Here is a 21,284-nt window from a genome sequence, read left to right on the forward strand (position 1 = left end):
ACACAGTGCCAGTCACTTTTTTCTGTAGTAGTGTCAGTGTGTCCATTAGGGGAATGTGCTCATTAGGGGATCTGAAGTAGAAGGGGAAAATTATTTTTTAGGTAATGTAGCAGGACTGAGGAAAACTTGTGTATAAGAAAGGTTGAGCAATTTTGAGCAAAGAAGGCAGATTGAATTTGTATGGGCCCATGACTATGCTGGAGACAGTTTTCAACATCACTATCAAAGTTTTGCAGCTATTTGTCTTTTATTCCTTCTTTTAGAGAACAGAGATAAAAATCTTTTACTTTTCCTCTTCTTCATCTCCAGGGATAACAACTAATAACACTCACCAATTAATGTCTTCTATTATATTTGCTAGAGGTAGAAGTGGTCTTAAGTTTGTCATTAAATTCAGTCTAAGTCGATGTAAAAAACTTGCCTGCCCTCTTCACAACAGCCTCAAAATCTGGGAACAATATATGCAGTATTTCCAAACTAGACAACAGAGGAAACAGTTCGGGGAAGCTCTGGAGGCACAGTGTGAACATGTGAACATGACTAGTAGCACTCCTGGGTGTAGCCCTCCAGGGGCTATGGCAGACTGCACACCTACCATAAGGTACCACTTGGCCATCGGGCAGCTCAAAGCAAGCATTCACCAGGGACACAGTTACCAAAAGATATCCTCTTACAAATGAGAAAAATAAATCGGTGGTTGTTGGTAATTCATCTTTTAATTACAGTAGAAGCTGGTTAATGGAATATTCTCCCTTACTACATATTTTATTAACAGCATTCATGAATAAATAAAAGGAGTACTAATTGTGGAAAAAAGAAACCTTACATGAAGCTTTCTTCAGTTTTGCATTTGTATGAATCTTGGTACATCAAAAAACTTGTTTGAGATTATTGTACAGTTTTCACTAGTTTTGCAGGTGGAAGGTGCTCAGATGTAACAGCAGTTTTATTTATCCTAGGATAAATTAAGTGAATGCTGAGCTATAATAGATAGGTCTATATTAATACTGTGAAACCAAACATTGAATATATACATCTGTCAATACATATGTATCGTTGTATATGCATACTCAGATTTATACATACTAATACCTAATGTGTGTGCTGAACTGGTAGTACTGCCTGTTATGTAGGCTGGAAGGTGTTTACTATTATAAGATGCATTTTTTCTGCTCTTACAGCTCTACTAAGTTTTAATAATTTGGGGAGAAATTTTCTATGCTGGCTGTCAGCCTCAGGCTGAGTTACTTGAAGAGTATCAGCCAAATGGGTTTGATAACCCATTTATGTAAACTTGGCTGGAGTAAAAGTGTTGGTTTGTTTATGCTGAAAGATAATTTTTTCTGAAAAAAACAGCTCTAGCTGCTACAGAACATGACACTGAATTCTGACAAAATGGTAAATTAATTACTGCATCACTTTGTATAGTTCTTTGTAAATGTATTTGGCCAACCTACAGTCCTTCAAAAGATCAAATATTGACTGGGTTTCATCTGACTACCATTGCTACCCTTCTTTTTTTTTTTTTTAAAGAATGTTTCCATGGCTGCTATGTTTTGTTTGTTGTTCAGTCTTTCCAATATGCGTTATCATGCTTTGAGCACAGCTAAATGGATCAGGCCCCTAAGGGATCTAGGAGTAATGCCTGCTCTCAAAGTCCCTGCTGCATTGAGACAAAAGATAGAAGCCAAAATGGCTGCAATTGTAACACATGTAGAGGCAGAAATACATGTCTGCATGGCTCTGGAGAGGAAGGTCTGAAAGGAATGCTTGGCTTTTCTTGCTGGCTGCATCATACACTTGCACTTGGAATATTGTGTCATAAGACAGAACGTCTACAGGGGCTGATTGGACAGATTATCTGTCCTTTCCACTCTACTGTGTTGTTTCATGCTCTGCCACCCTTTTTCACTAGGGAGCCAGCTGCATGGTTAATGAGACAAACCAGCTCCTCCTTTACCAGTTGCACAGCCTGTGATCCTTCCACTTGTGCAGCAACTCCATTTTATTTCAGTTACACTCAGGCAACTTTTGCCCCAAAGCATTTCTACAACTGCAAAACAATTGCCAAGACAGTTTTTAATTAATAAATTATCCTCATTTAGGTTTTTTACTCGATACTTTAGAATTTTACATTAATTTTTAAAAATTTATTTCAGATGGTCACTTATTTCCTACATGCTGTGTAATTCACAATGTCTCAAGATGGGCTGTTTGCTGTCTAGTGCACTATTTACTTCTTTCAAATCTAAGTCATATGCAGGATTAGTTTTCACTTGATTTTAACTATTTATTCTACAACATGGATTCACATTTAATTTTAACGTCATCAGAAGCCACTTGAAATGGCTCACTTTCCTAAACTGGAAGCTTTTGTGGTAGTTTCACTTTTTTTTCTTGAAAATTGCCAGGATGAAAACTTTCTAAGAGTTTCTGAGCATGAACAAGTACACATCACAATGCTTTACTATATGTCAGTTATTTTTCTTGTGTGCCAAAAAAATGTATTTAATATAAACATATTTCTTACCAGCCTCTTAACTGGAAGTATATAAAGGACTATCAGGGAATTTAGACTAGACAATGAAGAGGCCAGTTATCAAGTAGTTAAAACACAGGCCTGGCAGTCAGAAATTTATTTCTGCTCAGATTTTGTCAGTGACTCTTCCGTGGCATGGTCAAGTCCCTCACCATCCTCACCTGTGAGCTACAAACACTTAGAGAGATACATGCATAGCTAAGTGAGATACACAACTGGGCAGTCTAGGATGAGGCTTTGGCTGCAGCTCCTTTGTATCAGCTTGACTCAATGCTCATTCCAATTAATGAGAGATTTTTTGGAAAAGTTTGGCCCAAAACTAACAGTACATTTTATTAGACTGGAAATACCCTTTTATAATATTACTTAAAGGAATTGAGATTAATTTAATAATTTGTTTTTATTACATTTTATTTCTTTCTTATCTAGAGAACAACCTGATCATCCTTCTTAGTTATAATAAACATCACTTCCTTAGAAATGCAAATATGTGTTTTTTAGACCAGTCATCATCCTTTATACTTGACTAATTATGGAGGCTTTGAGTCAAATTAAGCTTTCCTCCCCTCAGTGCATATGTTTCAGTGTGAAGCATTTCTGCCACTGAATCTCAAATTTTACATTGATCTGTAAACTGAAACACTTGAGATGAACATTAAGCAGGATAAACGTTGCTAGTTAAACATGAGTAGTATTGGTAGCTAAATGTCATCTCTTGGCTGAGACCAGACATGATCATTTTGAAGAGATGCATTTTCAGTGCTACAAATACCATGACTGCATGTAGATTTGAAATAAGCAAAGATATCCTTAAATGGCAGAAGAGAACCTTTGAATTAAAAAGAACAGTATGACTAAATTCTTATAAATACAAGCCCAAACAATCTCTATATACTTTGTCTTTATTGTGAAGTACTAGAAGTACTTATCTCATTATCTACCATTTAAATACACTAATTAAGGAAAGCAATAGAAATTAATGGTAGTGTAAAATCTCCTGCTCAGGGCATTTTGATGATGTGGTCTGCTGAAAAATTCTCATAGTTGTATAGTTTTGAAATGTATGCAGAACAGAGAACTTACAGTTGATTAATGCAAATATGTGAGTACTAATCAGTGTTTTATTCTTTCTGCAGCCTACCAGGTGCATTTTCAGGAATACATTTTCAGGAAAGTTTTAATTAAGTTTACAATTATCCTTGATATGTTCTTGTCATCTCTTTGCTAAAAAAGTGGGGCAAACCATATCAAATTGTAACACTGTTACTTGTGCTACCACTGTGGATTTTTACCCTTTACTCATCATTTACATAACTCCCAATATGTAAAGGTGCAGTAATGTCAGTCAAAACCAAATTAGAGTAGACATACATGATTTAATAAAAAAAGAGAGCTGTACCTGGTGGGGAGATGTGAACCTTTTTTCATATGTCAGTTGACTTCCTTCTGTGGAGAAGCGGAAACTTTTCCTCCTGATACTGTCTTCGGACTCAGACTTGGGGAACTTCTCAGTAACTCCTTTGTCCTCTGCCTCAGACATTTCTTTCTGTCTTCTTTTCTTCCTTCTGTTTCTTCGTTCTTTAGCACTCTTTGAACTCAACTTTGATGCTTCTGAAGAACTTTCCAAGAGTTCTCCTAGTCCCCCTACACCACTGAAATCTCTTGATGCAACAGATGCTGCTGCTATTGCTGCTGTTGCCTGTGAGGTTACAAAGCAAGATATTCTTAAGTAGACTAAAAAGTAACGATTTTATAAGCTATTATCACTGTGGTATTATTGCTGGTTGTACATGCTCAAGAATGCAAATATACACGAATTGAAGATAAACTACTGAGTTGTATCACTTCTCATTGTTTAGCAACATGAGCTACATGAAGCATCAACTTTATCAGAACAATAGCATCACTATTCCTTAAAAACTTGCTGCATAAGACACTAGCCTAAAATTAAGGTAGTCAGAAAAGTGTAAACATGGGGCTTTTAAATTTATTTCAGACTTGCTTGTCCATTTTCTCTCAAGGAAAGCCCCACATTATGCTCTAATTCACCTGATCCCTTTTGAGTCCTTACAAAGAAAACTAATTCCTAACATCCTCCATATGAGTTAATGTATTATAAGCTGACTAGCAACATGCAAGTAGTTGAATCTGGCCTCTCCTTACTGTCTGCAGAGCAAGGATGCTCCCCTCATTTTCCCTCTACCTTCACTGGCAACAGGCACATCCTCTAGACATGTCTTCAAGTCCTCCCCTGGGCTTCATCTTCATGTTTCCCTTCCCACATTTCCCACTGTAACAGCACTCTAAGTCTTTCTTATAGATGCACAAAGGTTCATTTATTGCCTGTTGCTGCTGCAGCCAGAGAGAAGAAAAAATGTTTAGGTGTTTTCTCTTGATGGGAAAGGATAAGATTACTCACTGGAGCAAAGAGCCATCCCAAAACTCAGGGCCAGTACCTTCAACTACAGTAGCCAGCCTACCTGATTTAGTTCACTAGGGAAACTGGTTTCTTTAGTAATCAAATAAATGAAGAATTGAGAGTGTGTCTGGTACTCTTCCTAGAAAGAGCTCTTTGGGAGATTGCTATGAAATTTTGCAGTGGAAAATATGCTTGGGAAGATGATAGGCTGCTGTGAGCTTACAAAAAAAAGGAGATACAAGAAATGGCAAGAGACTACAGTTATATAACAAAGATGACTAGTAATTGTCCAGCAAAACATATCATATTCAATGCCACATATTTCATGAATGGTGAGACAGAAGAAGGGATAGTTTGAAAGCTCATAGTGTGAATTAATGGCTTTCTGTGCCACAAGTCACAACCCACGCCATGTGAATTGACTTGATACAGACTTTTCTGTTAAACAGAGTATTAAAAGGATTCTGAAGTGTTTATCAATTTTAAAAAGTGATACTCAAAATCTTGTCATACTGATTTCAGAATATCATCATATCATCCTTCAAATGTTCTAACAGAGACAAGGGCAGGAAATGCTGAGTCACCACCAATCTACTTTGTAATAGTAACACCAAAGATCAAACAAGCAGAGCAATCCAAAGGCTGCTGTGATGACTTGAGTTTGTGGATTGATTGATTCAGCGTCAAGGGGGCAAGGAGATGGGTCCCACACTCATTTCCATCTCAGCAACCAGTTCAGCAGCTCAGTGTTTTACCCTGTGATGCATCCTTTCTGCTAATATTTTCATGTACAAAAAGGATATTGACTTTAATAGTGCTTTTCTTATAATTAGTTTCATGGCCATTAATTAAAAAAAAGTAACAGCTTTCCAGTGCCTTTATCCAACCTTCCTTGTAGTCCCTGTTTTATATGGTTCTGTTCTTCTTCCTAAACCTGAACCTGCTTCACTTCTGTCCCCCTCTTTGTTACAACGTGATTTAGTCCCTTTCATTGATAAAAATACCAGATAATTTTTGTTAAGTACTCCTTGATGCTATTTAACTTTTTTAAAATTTGAATTTTGCAGGATTCTGCTTTTTCTTTAGTGATTTAGAACTGATAAGCTTGAATGACTAAAACATAAATATGCTAATTAGATTTCACAGGCCATGCATAAATATTTCTTTTCAAGAAAAAATGCAGTTTCACTTTTTATTAGCACTTTATAGAATAATTCTAACTTACTGAAAGTAGCTATAAAGTACTACCAAAACTACAGTTTCATAGAAGATTCTAATTTTCAAGCATTTTATAAGCACGGTTCTGTTGAAAATGCATATATGCCAGATGAAAAGCAATGGAAAGTCAATCCAGAAATTAGACAGACATCTGATTCATAGAGCTGAATTCCTGCATGTATTTTACCTTCAGATAAGAAAACCTTGCACAAAAGTGTCTATTAAAATATCTTTTTCTCATATAAATTTAAATATTTTTCTTCTCTTTTCAAAACAAGCAAAAATTACTTAAAGGAATTAAGATGTGATATTTTGTTAGAAAAATTGCTAGTCTGCTCTAAGGATATATAAATTTCTGATTGACTTCATTGTGCTTGAATTAGGGATATGCTTAAATACTTTGCTGGACAGAAATCTAAAAGAATACTGATTACAGTCCTCTCTATTTGCTGAATATTTGTGAATAACTATTAGGTGCAGCAAGCCTGGCATTTCCTACTCAGACTAGAAGTACCGTGACTAAACATTTCTCATGCTGTTTGTAAGATCTGTAACATAAAAGCATCATGAACTATGCCTACTTAAAGTCAGGTTTCCAGGTCATTCTTATCACAAATATTTTACTTCTATGGTCTTTTGGTGAACTCAGTAGCATTTTTCTCTGTATTGTTAACTTGCTTTTTTGCTATTTGTTTAGTTATTGACTTAATTTCCAGCCTATTATAACTTGTGTGATAAGACTTATTTTTGTAATTCATTGCACAATTTGCACATGTTCCAATTCTCTTCTTGCCATAAGAATAAGGCTATTCAGAAAGTAAAATTTCCATCATTACCTGAGCTTCTTCTTGTTGCTTCTTCAGTTGTTCCAGCATCTGTTGAAATTCTGCCTCTTTCTGCTCTGCTTCTTCCATGGTTGCTTGATTCTGTTCTTCATAGGCCATGGCAACCACAGCCAGGATCAAGTTGATCAGGTAGAAAGAGCCCAGAAAAATCACCAGAACAAAAAAGATCATGTATGTCTTCCCAGCAGCACGTAGTGTCTAGGGAGTAGAAAGCATATTTATACGTTATTCCACCATTCTTTGCTACTGCAACAGCATTATGCTTCCAGCTCATGTACAACTAAGCCTATGTATATAATTTTGTATATCAGCTGCGGTTTATTTTTATGTCATAAAAATTTCTTACCAGCTGATACAGATTTTCCCAGAAGTCCTGAGTCATTAGCCGAAAGAGTGACAAAAAAGCCCAACTGAAGGTGTCAAAACTTGTATAACCATAGTTGGGGTTTCTACCAGCTTTCACACATATATATCCCTCTGGACACTGCCTATGTGGAAATCAAATATGAAGTACTTAGTCGTAAGTTTATTTCCTTCTAGAACATACTTGTTATCTTTTGGAACAATACACATTATTTTTCCTCAGGAAATCCATAATTACAATTTAATTCATTCAGAAAATATGAGTCCTAGCTAATTAACTAAGACGAGAACAAATGAAATATATGCTTTCCAGCCATTCACTGGTTGAAATGACCTAAATATTTAAATTCCGCTCAGTCACAATTTGCAACTAGAATATTTATTCCAAATGAATAATTTCCTAGCAGAAATAATTGCTAAGATGTGTTGAAGGTTACAGAGAGATTAAGCAATTTTATTAGCTAAATCAAACTGTACTCCTATGGATCTTCCACATAATGCTGAGATTTTTTTTTTCTTCTTCACTGTTTCCAGTTAGGTGTCAGAGTTCAGCTAACAATTTTAGGCTCACAATTGAGCACATGTGTATGGCAGAACTTGACAGTAACAAAAAAGTGTTACACTTGAAAAAAAAGATTTGGCCTTGAGCTATGAAGTCACTACTGTGCTTTCTTAGTATTTTATGTATTGTCTTCCTCTCTTTTAACCTTTACTTTCATCACACTTTCTTAAATGATTACATCTCCAAAATAGACTTTTACAAGAATTCAGATTTTATCATTAGCACAAACATAATTTTCCAATCACACAGGAAAAAAGGCTGTATTTTGTTTAGCCAGACAGTAAAATATTTTGATTTAACTAAGAAATCAGTGTTTAGCAGCAAAACTCTAAGCTCTGTAACACCTCTAAATATGGAATTGCAACTGCTACTGACAAGTTTCATGTCATTGCTTTTTCTGCAGAAAATAACAGAGGGTTTTTAAAAAGGTCTTACCCTGCATCAGAGCTATTACCACAAAGTAGAGCATCTCTTTGTCCTTCCAAAATGTAAAAATGAGCTGTGTAGAAAGCATTAGAAATGTATGTGAATAAATCAAATTAATCTGAAAGTGCTACAAAATAAATTTAAAATAAATTGTAATAAAATCAAAGAGGCTAGCTGCTGATCATTCTGGTTTGTTTGTGAACCCCTCTAGCTATTGCACTTATTTATAGTATGTATTTGATCTGTGTCAGTCAGGGAATCTAAGCAGTTCTACGTAAGGCAGAAATAGAAACCATTTAATATTCTTTGTTTGATCATAAATAGTTACATACTATAGCCAAAACTTTATTTTAAATAGTTATACTGTTCATTCTTACTTTCATCTTCGATGTAATCCTTCCAGTTAAATGTGCTCACTGACATATTAACTAATGTGCCATTTTCATCCATTGTGCTATTAAAGTAGGAAATAATGTTTATTTCAAATGTAGAATTGTCTGGAGGCCACTGCAGGCATTTATTCCTCAAGTTGCCCATGAACAACTGCAGCCCTATTAGTGCAAATACGCTCAGACAAAACACAGTCAGGATCATAACATCTGAGAGCTTCTTCACGGATTGAATTAGGGCTCCTACAATAGTCTTCAAGCCTGCAAAGAGAAAAGATTGATAGATTTATCAAAGAGTATCTTTGCCCTTCCCATATAATTAAGAAGTCATGCAGACACTTAAGAAATTATTTTTTATTTCTCAAAAAGTAAAGCTTCATGAGCAGCCTCAGAGCTTGTGAAGATGAATGAAACAAAAAGTTTCCATTTTTTATGAATATGCAGTTCCAATACACTGAATATGCAATGTTATTCTCAAGCAGGAAATTTTATCAGTCATGCTTTCCTGCCATAGATTTGATTTTATTCTTTAATTTTTCTCTGCATTTAATTTTCTAAGTCAGTTTCCAGTTAATATTAAATATGACTTTACAACAATTTACTAGTTGATAGTATGATAGTATGAGATAGAATGGTGAGTAATTTTGAGAGAAAAAAATATTTACATTTGATAAATTTTCGTGTGCAGTATTTATTTCCTTTTTGGCAGATTTTGCGTTGTTACTTGGTTGTATTTAAGACAAATGTAAATTTTAAGTGGTAAAATAAAAGAAAAAAATTAACATTATAGCAATATCATAGCAAAATCATAGCAATAAAGCCTTTTTAATGTAAAAGAGAGAACTTGTCATAATAAAATGCAGAAAAACAAAGCAAAATGAGTTCATAGGCCTCACACTTTATGCTTCATGCAAGAATCTGTTAAACTCAAAGGCTGATTTTGCAAAATAAAAGAAGCTAATGCTGAAAAGGCAAAGAATCATCATCCAGGCTTATGATCCATGCCTTTTTTTTTGTTGTGTTTTTTTTTTTTTTGGCAACACGAGCAGCGAACAGCAAGACTTATGCTCAAAAGAAGTGAATTCGACTTCAATGGAAGGAAAGTCAGCCTCGGTGTTTAACCTCGCTCTCACCTGGAATGACTGATATTGTTTTCAAAGCTCGGAGAACTCTGAATGTTCTCAACGCTGAGACATTGCCCAGGTCCACAAACTCTGTCACATATCTGTAATAGGGGAGTTCACACACAAACACAATGACAGCACACAAATAACAGCTGGAGATACGAGGGGCCTAACACCTCACACCAACTACTTCTTACCTGGAATTACAGAAATAGTTTTCAAAGCTCTCAATACTCTGAAAGTTCGAAGAGCTGAAACATTGCCTAGGTTTACAAATTCTGTTACATACCTGTAGAATTAAATCACAGTTATTCAGAATTGAGGCAGATCTTATACTAATTATGTGGGTCTTTAAAACCTCTGTGGCAATATTAGCAATCATACTTCAAAATGTACCTTTCTTCAGTACACCTCGCTTTTATAATTATTTATTTTCTTTGATTTTGCTTAAATTTCATTGAAGTGAAACTCACTAATTTGAATTTGAACAGCTAATTAAACTAATTAGCTTGTAATAGGATAGTGACATGAAGTCAAAGGGATGGCTTCCATTCTGGTGAGCAGAAAAATGTAGGACATGAAATTAGTGTCCCTCAACAGTAATTTCACTAGTGGCTGACACTCTCTGATGGCTCCTGCCATATTTTACTTTGATTTATGAGTACTAAAATTTGTGATGTGTCTAAACTCCACAGGTTGCAGAAATTAAATACTTTTAAATCAGTATGTTTATTATAGTAATATTTGCCACTAATTTCATGCCCTAAAACCTTAAAAATTTCTTGAACCACTTACGCCATTAAAATGACACTGAAGTCAAGCCAGTTCCATGGGTCTCGCAGAAAAGTAAAACCTTCTAAGCAGAAGCCCCTTGCAAGAATTTTTATAAGTGATTCAAAGGTATATATTCCAGTGAAAGTGTACCTGAAAAGCATCAAAGCAGGAATATTGTATTTTTGCATACTTATGCTTATAGACAGTGCCATTCTTTATCAAAGATGATTTACAAGAAAAGAACAGAAAAGTATTTAGAATTGAAAAGAGGAAATTGTTAACTTGTCCCAAACACTTCAGAATATAATCATTGTTCAGAAGATGAAACTTGAACCTGACACATATATACTGTTATTTTGCTAAGAGGCTCATTTAATCACAGTTTTTGTGCTTACAAATAATTTCAGACTTCAGTATTTATACATACATTTCAGACTTTGATATTTATATGTACATTCACTGGCACTCACAGGGCTGCCTTCATTCTGCTTTCATTCACAAATCAGGTAGATGTTCTAAGTGTTGCAAAAAATGAAGATTGTTTTTTATGTCAAAATAAGAGAGTTTTGTGAAAATCAGTTATGTATAATAACTATATTCATGCCTATAGTACAGGTTAATTTCATGAATAATCATTAAATATAAGAAAACATGCCCAGACTGTTATTCTTGAAGATGTGGAGCATGATTACCTGTTTACCTGGTGTGAGATCAAAACATTCATTTAAAAACATAGAAATTATAAGCAGCATAATGCAGTGACTTCCTCAGACCCATGTGGGTCTGTCCAGACCTTTAGAATAGAGGAAATCTACCCTACTGCTCACCTTTCAGACCTGCAGCAACCCTAACAAGCCATAGTCACTGTTCAGCACACTGAGAACGAGTGAATACTACTGCAGTTTCTAAATATAGCATTCAGAGTAAGATTCCTTAATGCTGTGGGATAAAGAAATAGAAATCAATAGTGGCTCTTGGAGAGCAGGAGGGAATGAAAGAAACCACAAGTGCTTAGAACCGAACAGCAAGACTTATGCTCAAAAGAAGTGAATTCGACTTCAATGGAAGGAAAGTCAGCCTCGGTGTTTAACCTCGCTCTCACCTGGAATGACTGATATTGTTTTCAAAGCTCGGAGAACTCTGAATGTTCTCAACGCTGAGACATTGCCCAGGTCCACAAACTCTGTCACATATCTGTAATAGGGGAGTTCACACACAAACACAATGACAGCACACAAATAACAGCTGGAGATACGAGGGGCCTAACACCTCACACCAACTACTTCTTACCTGGAATTACAGAAATAGTTTTCAAAGCTCTCAATACTCTGAAAGTTCGAAGAGCTGAAACATTGCCTAGGTTTACAAATTCTGTTACATACCTGTAGAATTAAATCACAGTTATTCAGAATTGAGGCAGATCTTATACTAATTATGTGGGTCTTTAAAACCTCTGTGGCAATATTAGCAATCATACTTCAAAATGTACCTTTCTTCAGTACACCTCGCTTTTATAATTATTTATTTTCTTTGATTTTGCTTAAATTTCATTGAAGTGAAACTCACTAATTTGAATTTGAACAGCTAATTAAACTAATTAGCTTGTAATAGGATAGTGACATGAAGTCAAAGGGATGGCTTCCATTCTGGTGAGCAGAAAAATGTAGGACATGAAATTAGTGTCCCTCAACAGTAATTTCACTAGTGGCTGACACTCTCTGATGGCTCCTGCCATATTTTACTTTGATTTATGAGTACTAAAATTTGTGATGTGTCTAAACTCCACAGGTTGCAGAAATTAAATACTTTTAAATCAGTATGTTTATTATAGTAATATTTGCCACTAATTTCATGCCCTAAAACCTTAAAAATTTCTTGAACCACTTACGCCATTAAAATGACACTGAAGTCAAGCCAGTTCCATGGGTCTCGCAGAAAAGTAAAACCTTCTAAGCAGAAGCCCCTTGCAAGAATTTTTATAAGTGATTCAAAGGTATATATTCCAGTGAAAGTGTACCTGAAAAGCATCAAAGCAGGAATATTGTATTTTTGCATACTTATGCTTATAGACAGTGCCATTCTTTATCAAAGATGATTTACAAGAAAAGAACAGAAAAGTATTTAGAATTGAAAAGAGGAAATTGTTAACTTGTCCCAAACACTTCAGAATATAATCATTGTTCAGAAGATGAAACTTGAACCTGACACATATATACTGTTATTTTGCTAAGAGGCTCATTTAATCACAGTTTTTGTGCTTACAAATAATTTCAGACTTCAGTATTTATACATACATTTCAGACTTTGATATTTATATGTACATTCACTGGCACTCACAGGGCTGCCTTCATTCTGCTTTCATTCACAAATCAGGTAGATGTTCTAAGTGTTGCAAAAAATGAAGATTGTTTTTTATGTCAAAATAAGAGAGTTTTGTGAAAATCAGTTATGTATAATAACTATATTCATGCCTATAGTACAGGTTAATTTCATGAATAATCATTAAATATAAGAAAACATGCCCAGACTGTTATTCTTGAAGATGTGGAGCATGATTACCTGTTTACCTGGTGTGAGATCAAAACATTCATTTAAAAACATAGAAATTATAAGCAGCATAATGCAGTGACTTCCTCAGACCCATGTGGGTCTGTCCAGACCTTTAGAATAGAGGAAATCTACCCTACTGCTCACCTTTCAGACCTGCAGCAACCCTAACAAGCCATAGTCACTGTTCAGCACACTGAGAACGAGTGAATACTACTGCAGTTTCTAAATATAGCATTCAGAGTAAGATTCCTTAATGCTGTGGGATAAAGAAATAGAAATCAATAGTGGCTCTTGGAGAGCAGGAGGGAATGAAAGAAACCACAAGTGCTTAGAACCAGGTTTTTCATGAACAGCATTATTTCAAAGAAAAAAATGTGTATCTATTTTGTTAGAGAGCAAAGGTGCATGTATAACCAAGAACAAGAAAGACAGAGATACTTCCTGGTTTCCTTACTTCTGTCAGCTCTCTTTTTCTTTCATCATAGGTAAGGCCCATTCATCAGCAGTTTGAGGTTTCTTGTGGCTTGGGTGTTGTGTGTGCTTGCTGTGGCTGTCCCTTGTGAGTTCACATCATTGAGCAACCCATGAATGTCCCACTGTGTTATCATTGATTCTCAAGCAGTATATGGCTATCCTCACCAATCACACACAATCATTTTACATGCACATTTGTAGTTTTAGAGCTCCTTTTCAGCTTCCAGCTCAGAACACCCAAGGACAAGAGCTCATGTTTATACATTGCAGTGGAAGTTCAGATATTCCTCAGACATAATTTTGAAGAATAAGGCATTACTCTTAAGCCACTGAAATCATTCAGGAGGAAACCAGAAAGATATTGATATCTCATGGAATCTCATTCTTCATGTCTGGAAAAGCCAATTTTGGCATGCAGCTTTCCATAAATGCTTCTTGTTTGGAGTCATACAAAAACAGAGACATAAAAATAATGAAAATGTTTAACTTACTCTACATTCTTTGTCCAGTCTGGAGGGTTACTCATGGTCATAAATACACAGTTTGTCAAAATAGTGCACATAATAAGCATGCTGAATAATGTAGATTTTAGTCAAGGCATGTAAGTAAAAAAATATGACAGTTTTATAACAGTGAAATAATTAAAAATATTAACTGTATTAAAAATATGCACAAATAGCATGACATTCTAAATAAAATCTGAAAATAAAGCTTTGCACACGACTTTATCTATTTTAAATGGTATGCCATCTGCCATGTTATGGTGCCCTTACTGTAACACAATGTATTACTCTTATAAATATGGCAGGTTTAGGATTTACATGAAACTCAAACACATCCTTAAGTCTGTAAAAATATGAAATGAGTACCCAAATATATTTACTCATTGAATCCAGGGGGATCATTCTAAAAGATCTTTAGGCAGACATTGGTTGGTTATGCCCAGGTTGCTCTTTGGACATGATTGAAATATATTTGAAAATACATTTTCTGTTCTGACCTGGATCTTTTATAGGACACCTACCCCAATGCTGAAAACACAATGCTGAACAAGTATGCCTGAAAAAGCAGCTTTTTACTCATGCCCTTTTGTCCTTGCTAAGTGACTGTAGTTCATGAATAGTACTGCTGGTCTTGGTAAAAGTGTGACCTTAGATATGTTCAAGTGCAATGGTTTGTTACTAATTTGGCCTTAGCTGCAGGGCTTAGTAGGGGATCAGGTCTCTTTTTATATGTAAAGCCTGATATTTAAACTCTGGCAGCTTTAGGTGGTTCAGTAGAGAATTCTCTCAGTAGGAATAAAGATCATACTGCAATTCACATGTGATATTGCTGCTTTTTAAGTGTGATCAGCATACGTTGTAGATAGCATAGTACACCCATGTGGACATCATTTGTATGTCCATATGAAAAGTATTATTTCAGTAACTAAATAGTTTCAAACAGCAAGCCTTAAATCAACATTTAGAAAAAAGGATATGAATGTACCAAAATCTTGATAGCAATTTTTCGGATGGGATTAAAAGGAGTTAAAATGTACAAGGCAGATGTGGCACTGAATCGGAAAATTGCCTTTCCCTTATTCAATACTATGAAAGTCTGCAAAAAAAGAAATACAACATAAAAATACAGTTTTGACTACATAAATATATTCACCTCTACCTAAAGGATTCCATTCTGTGCCTGGGAAGTTCAAGTCCCATTTTACTGTCTACCTGCCGTAGGAAAATAACTGATTTTTATGAATACAGTGGATCAAGCCTTCCACATCCAGTTCTCCAATTTGCTATATTTCCCAGCATGTGGACAGAATTCTGACATTAGCAAAATTGCTGGGAATTATCATCACCAATGAAATAAAACCAAAACAGCAAAAGGAAAAGTCTAAATGCCTGTTTGCATTTGGAACAAATACTTGACATAATTATGTTAAACAATTAACCATAATTTTAAAATAATTTTGCTACCAATTGTATTTCTCTTCTAGATAAGTACCTGTGAAAAAATAAAAGGGATTAATAAATTGCCAGCTTGCATCATTCTGCACTATCTGAGACAAATGTATGCCAGAATTTTTGAATCCTATAAAAACAAATATTTTCTTTTCTTTTTAAAAATGCTGTTTTCGTTTTCAACAATCTGCTATTATTTTCCTCATATGTGAGCACCAAATGTAGGTAGTTACTATATTTTAAAATTTGTCCTGATAAACCTATGGTTTTGTGTTCATTTTCATTCTGTTCCTGTTGGCAGTCACCACTGAAGTGTTTTCATTTTTATTCAATGTGTATTTGTGTTTGAGGTTTGCTTGCATCTTTGGTGCTGTTTGAAATTTCTTCAGGACATGACTGTTCTTCATTCCTTTTGCTCTTTCTCGACGGTAATGGCCCTGCTTTGTGTTACCATAATAGAGGCTTTGTTACACTCTCAGCAGAGCTATATAGTATCACTGTTCTCCATGTTGATTTCCATTCTCTGTAAAAACTTGGCTGTGATCAGAAAAATGCTGACCCATCCATGGCCTTTACTGCCTATCTGGTCTGTCATCCCTAGGAAAGAAAGCAAACCTCTACCGTGGGACAGAAAACAGGTGAAAGAGTAAAAAAAAAAAAGAGTGTTGCTGGTGTCTGTTCACAGATTAAAATAAAGCGTAACACTGTGGATGACAGAGAATGGACTCACGCTCACTGGCATTTCTCTCTGCCCTAGAGTCCTTCACCCAGCTAGAAATGGGAGAAAGATGTTGCCTGTCCCCAGGCAGACCCTAAGGACAGACTCCAATTCACATATGGCTTTCCTTGCATTGACAAGTCAATACTTAAGAGTAGTTTCTGCTATAAACTGGAAGAGGGATGACCAGCTTATCAGTTTAGATGTCCATTTGTTTTCTGTCGAGCACATTAGGCTGGTACGTAACATATATACAGATGCCACCGGTGAGAAACGATTCTGCGGTTTAATAATTGCTCTCATAGACTAACAAGTCCAGCAGTTGCCTGAGTTCTTACAATTTTGTTCCAAAAAATCTGACTACTTTTTCTGATCACTGAAGATTAGAAAGTATTCACCAGTACTTCTCAGTTTTTCTGATACTTCATTTGTAGAAGGCTTGTTTAGAAAACTTTAGCCCTGAACTTACTTACGCAGCTTTATTCCTGAATTCTTTGCAGCTAGTCAAGGAAGGGGCCTAGTGCCCACAATGGTATTGTAAGTAAGAAGCTTAATGGAACTGTTGATACAACCAAAATCATGTAAATTAAAATAACCCTTGGTAAAACTTCCTCTCTGACCTTTCATTTCTTTAAATTTCCTTATTAATGTTTATGTTTGTATTATCTACAGCATTGTTTATTTAACTCTGGCAACTGTTAGGTTATGCAACTGCATATGGATCCTGCTTTATTTTCCATTCCTATTACTGAAGCCACGATTTTTACAGCACTTTTGTGAATAAAAAGCAATCATAAATTTAGCAACAAAATTGAGAGCTCTATTGGCATGATTTTTTCCCAACAAACAGAATAAGTTTCTTTGCAGTTTAAAATATTCTATATTGTAATTTTTTAATAGTTGCTCAAAATCAAGTTTCTTATCTGGATGGCAGCCTGGGATGCCTCAAGCCATTATCAGAGCAACTGTGTCCATTCCCTTCTCTGTTGCAGAGAGATGAGGAAAAATAATCCCAAGCACTTGTCCACAAAATATCTTCTAGATTTTTGACTTTAGGGTGATTATCCACACCTTCATCTTTCTTCACTCTGCTTACCCACAGCACTTTGGAGATCTATCAGGAACCAAGAAAACATCTTGATGCTGCTAAAGGAGCATGCAAAAATAAGCTGATTGAGAGTACAGAGGGGAACCTGCTCTTACTGTCAGCTGTTCCTTTTACCTTTATGTGCAGGACATAAGGTATTTTCAGCTATGACTAGGCTCTACTATTTGAGGTTCTGGAGGAGTTTAAAACAGTCTACAACTAATCCCAGCTATGGAAGTATACTTTTTCATTCCTTGTCTTTTAAGTCATATAATGATATTCTGTTTTCAGTCGTATGCATCATTGCTGCAAGAACAAAACCCATGTACTCTACTGCAGATCCTGACTTTTATACGGTCAAGAGGCAAATTCTTTACTTGAATGGATCTCTTTGAATTAGCCTTTCTGTCTTCTAGTCCCTGACTTGCAAATCATGTGAAAATACGAAGTCTGTATGACTATGCAAATCAGAAGGGGAAGTACACCTCTTTTAGGAGTTTACATTCTTCATGGAGCAAAATTATGCCATTAATGGTCCAGCTATGTCATAGCCTTGCACATGTAACCCAGGCAAATTACTTTTATTTCACAACATATAACTCCTGACTCTGCACTTTCTGTATGGAAACTCTCTATTACTCTCCAGAACAATAAAATAAAATGTCTCTTTTTCAATTCCTTCTTCAAAATCCAGCTTTGCTGTGGTGTGTGCCACAGACTTCTAATTGACAGCTGTGCAGCAGAATCTATCATAGCAATCCCAAGCACCTCAGGCAACAGTTTTCATTGTGGTAGTTTCCGATGACCCAAGATTTAAAGAGTCTCTATATGGTACATATATAGATATATATTTTATACGTACATATTTAGATACATGACTGCATATGCCATATAGCTAAAAGAAAAATAAAGAATACAGTTACAGTTCTTCATTTCACTAACTTGGATGGGTGCTACCTGGTTATCTACAACCATCTCCACTGCAAAACCATGCTTGGAACACCTCAGTTGTCATATCCAGTCTTAATGCTATATTGAAATCAGGAAAATTCAGTCATGTTCTCAAGGTCAGGCAAGATCAAGGAAACTATATCTTCCTTACACTGAGATAAATAAGACATAACTCAAGTTGCAGGAGTCACAATACTGAATAGAATAAACCAGTTCTGCTAAACGAAAGGATGTTTCTATGTATATAGTGGATTGATGGCTCAAACCATCATATTTTGTGATTAAACTTTTCTAAGATAGAAAATTATATGCTGTTTTGTGCCAAAGGTTATTCACTCACTTTTTTATTGATATAATATGGGTCCAGATCTTCCAAAGGTTCAGATACCATTCCTGGAGGTATGTCACCATAAATAAATGGCAGTGTCTTTCCTGCCTCCAAGTCACTGTTTGGTTTTGGACCATTTTCATCATCATCATCTGTATGTTCTTGCTTGGGCTTTTTAGCTTTTTCTTCTGCAGAACGCTTTTCGATAGCTGCGAGAGAATCTCTGGTAAAATAGCGGAAGCTTTCAGGTCCTGGTGGTACCAGCAGTGCCTGTGCCATGTTTTCATCCTGCAAATTTAATTACTTTTAGCCTCTTGCATAAGAATGACCTATAAAAGAAAAATAGATAATTTACTCCAACTAGATTGCACCAACAAAACCAAAACAAAGCAAAAAAAACAAAACCAAAACAAAATAAAACAAACAAACACACAAACAAAAAACCCCCCAAAAAACACCAAGAAAACAACCACAAGAAAATTTGTTCAGAAACCCTTCCCAGGTCTGAAGTAGAGGCACTGTATTTCAAGGCTGAATGAAAAGTTAAAAAAAACTGCTCAGACTTTAATTAGAGATTTAGTAATTTTTCAGCTTTTTCCTGCTGGTCTCAAAAACGGTACGACTTCTACCCACAGACACTGCTCTGCCTATGTACTTAGACTCTTCTTGGAGTTAGAGAAAAAATTGATAAAAGTGTTTTAAGAGTATCTATTTTTTTAACAGCAAGTATAAACACATATTCTATGAAGTACTCTTGAAAATTATAAACCTATATTTTACTAGTTAATTCATTTTATCTTCCTGTACTTTTTCAAGTATCAGTAATCCAACTTTACAAATGACAATATTTTCATTAAACAAAAAAAATAGTTCTCATATGATTAATGCTGTTTAAAAGACAGCAACTGAATTATGGGAGGAACAGACACAGTTCTTTCATACTGATATTTTACTGTGCTGAAGGTTAATGTTAGATATCAAAGCAGGTTAAGTTGCATTTATTGACTGTCTGTGAGCTGTGAATCAAAACCACAGGCCTTTTAAGTGGTAGTGCATCCTGGAAACAGGATGTATGATCAAGGCTCTGTGGGAAAAGAAGGTTGCTGCTCCTGATCTTTCGCAAGGCAAGTGTCATAATATTCTTTTAGACTAAAACTAGGTTGAAATCTAAGACTGGTTCCCTATGAATGTGTTTGGTGCAAGTGCTGGATGATGAAGTCTCTGCTGCTTTTTTCCTGCCCCTTGCACCAAACTCTCCACGGTGCAACAGGTCCCGTTATGAAGGTCTGCAGTGCATCAGCTGAATGTAATGTTCTTACCTTTCTTCCAAGTTCTTCTGCAGCTGGACTGGTTGCTTAAACTGATGCACTCTACAGCACAGTGGAGAGGTTTGAATGGCGGGGGGGAGGGAATGGCTGAAGGAAGGTAGATTGGTTAAGGAGCAATGCCACCAAGTAAGAAATTATTGCCTTTTTTTGATGTCTACTATGCAAAAGTTTGTGGCATAGTGTAGTAATAATTTTAATGATGAAAACCAATGGTTAAGAGTTCAGGCATTTTGGTGCCTGAAATGAGTTCTCATTTTGTTTTCCTGCATGAAGCCAGGTAGCCTTCCCTACATTATTCCTAAATCTAAATTACCAGTCCAAACATAAACCTGCTCCTGTGCCACCTTGTGTCTTTATCTCTGGAGTTGGTTCACAGCACAGCATCAGTGTGTATGAGCAGCACTGAGAACACTGAAATAATTTAGTTGGTAGATTATAACACCAAGCATCCTAGTAACACAAGGCCAGAACCAAAGCACTTGAATATAAATTCATGAATATACAGTCCTTTAATTATTGCTTTTGTCCATCCAAAATTCAGAAACTCAGAAGATGTATGAGGTTTCCCATCACTCTTTCTGTATAATTAATTCCTTTATTCCACATTTTACAGGCCTGTGATTCAAGTTGTTGACCTAGGTGCCTTTCCTGTGAAACAAATCTTAAAAGGTGCACCCCCTTAGAGTCATCAGTCTGCCTATTCTTTATAGTTCAGTGCATTTGGTTAGGCTGCTTTACATCCATTAACAGTTACAGTTATGAATGCTATAATAAAAGACGTTATCCTCACTAGAAATACATGTATTTGTATTGCTAGAAATCCACAAAGAGGCCAATGAATGATTGGGAAAAGTAATGTTGCCAGACTTGGGGTTTCACTGTGCTTCTCAGACAGTCATAAAGCAAGTTTTTAAAAAAGTTTTCTTGACAAGTTGGAAACAAGACTTGAATCCTGCCTTCACTACTGTCTAGTGCAGTTATACCTTTCCTGACTGCTGCTATTGTGCAAGAAGGTTTTTCCTATATTATATATGCTCCAAGTGCTTTCATTCAGATTACAGAGCTTAATAGAACAATACACAAATATGTATTTGATTACTGTTGCTATACATGCAGTAGTTTAATAAAACAATGAAACAAAAGTAATTTAGTTCCCTGCACTGAGCCATGAACAAGCTCTTAGCAATCCTCCAACTATGACCCGCTCATTTGTTAGCAATAGCTTCCCTCTTTTTCC

General features: G+C 35.7%; 1 protein-coding gene across 6 annotated transcripts in view; it reads right to left on the minus strand.

The window, feature by feature from the left end:
• The window catches only part of LOC104387363 (sodium channel protein type 2 subunit alpha-like), a 79,874-nt gene that overhangs the window by 42,778 nt on the left and 15,812 nt on the right, over window positions 1–21,284 (minus strand). For 4 of the 6 annotated variants that reach the window (XM_009996106.1, XM_009996105.1, XM_009996103.1 and 1 more), the window contains exons 1-10: window positions 18,732–18,998; window positions 15,164–15,282; window positions 14,175–14,264; window positions 12,548–12,676; window positions 11,762–11,853; window positions 8,750–9,022; window positions 8,382–8,445; window positions 7,368–7,509; window positions 7,013–7,219; window positions 3,939–4,238 (exon numbers count right to left, since the gene is read on the minus strand). In XM_009996106.1, coding sequence (XP_009994408.1) covers window positions 3,939–4,238; window positions 7,013–7,219; window positions 7,368–7,509; window positions 8,382–8,445; window positions 8,750–9,022; window positions 11,762–11,853; window positions 12,548–12,676; window positions 14,175–14,264; window positions 15,164–15,282; window positions 18,732–18,998 — 1,683 coding nt within the window. Of the gene's footprint in view, window positions 1–3,938; window positions 4,239–7,012; window positions 7,220–7,367; window positions 7,510–8,381; window positions 8,446–8,749; window positions 9,023–11,761; window positions 11,854–11,949; window positions 12,042–12,547; window positions 12,677–14,174; window positions 14,265–15,163; window positions 15,283–18,731; window positions 19,049–21,284 lie in introns of those variants that run through there. The other 2 variants (XM_009996102.1, XM_009996107.1) reach the window with 2 other exon arrangements.

The sequence above is a fragment of the Chaetura pelagica genome, unplaced genomic scaffold (genome assembly GCF_000747805.2).
Source record: "Chaetura pelagica isolate M959 unplaced genomic scaffold, ChaPel_1.0 scaffold3, whole genome shotgun sequence".
NCBI classification, from domain to species: domain Eukaryota; kingdom Metazoa; phylum Chordata; class Aves; order Apodiformes; family Apodidae; genus Chaetura; species Chaetura pelagica.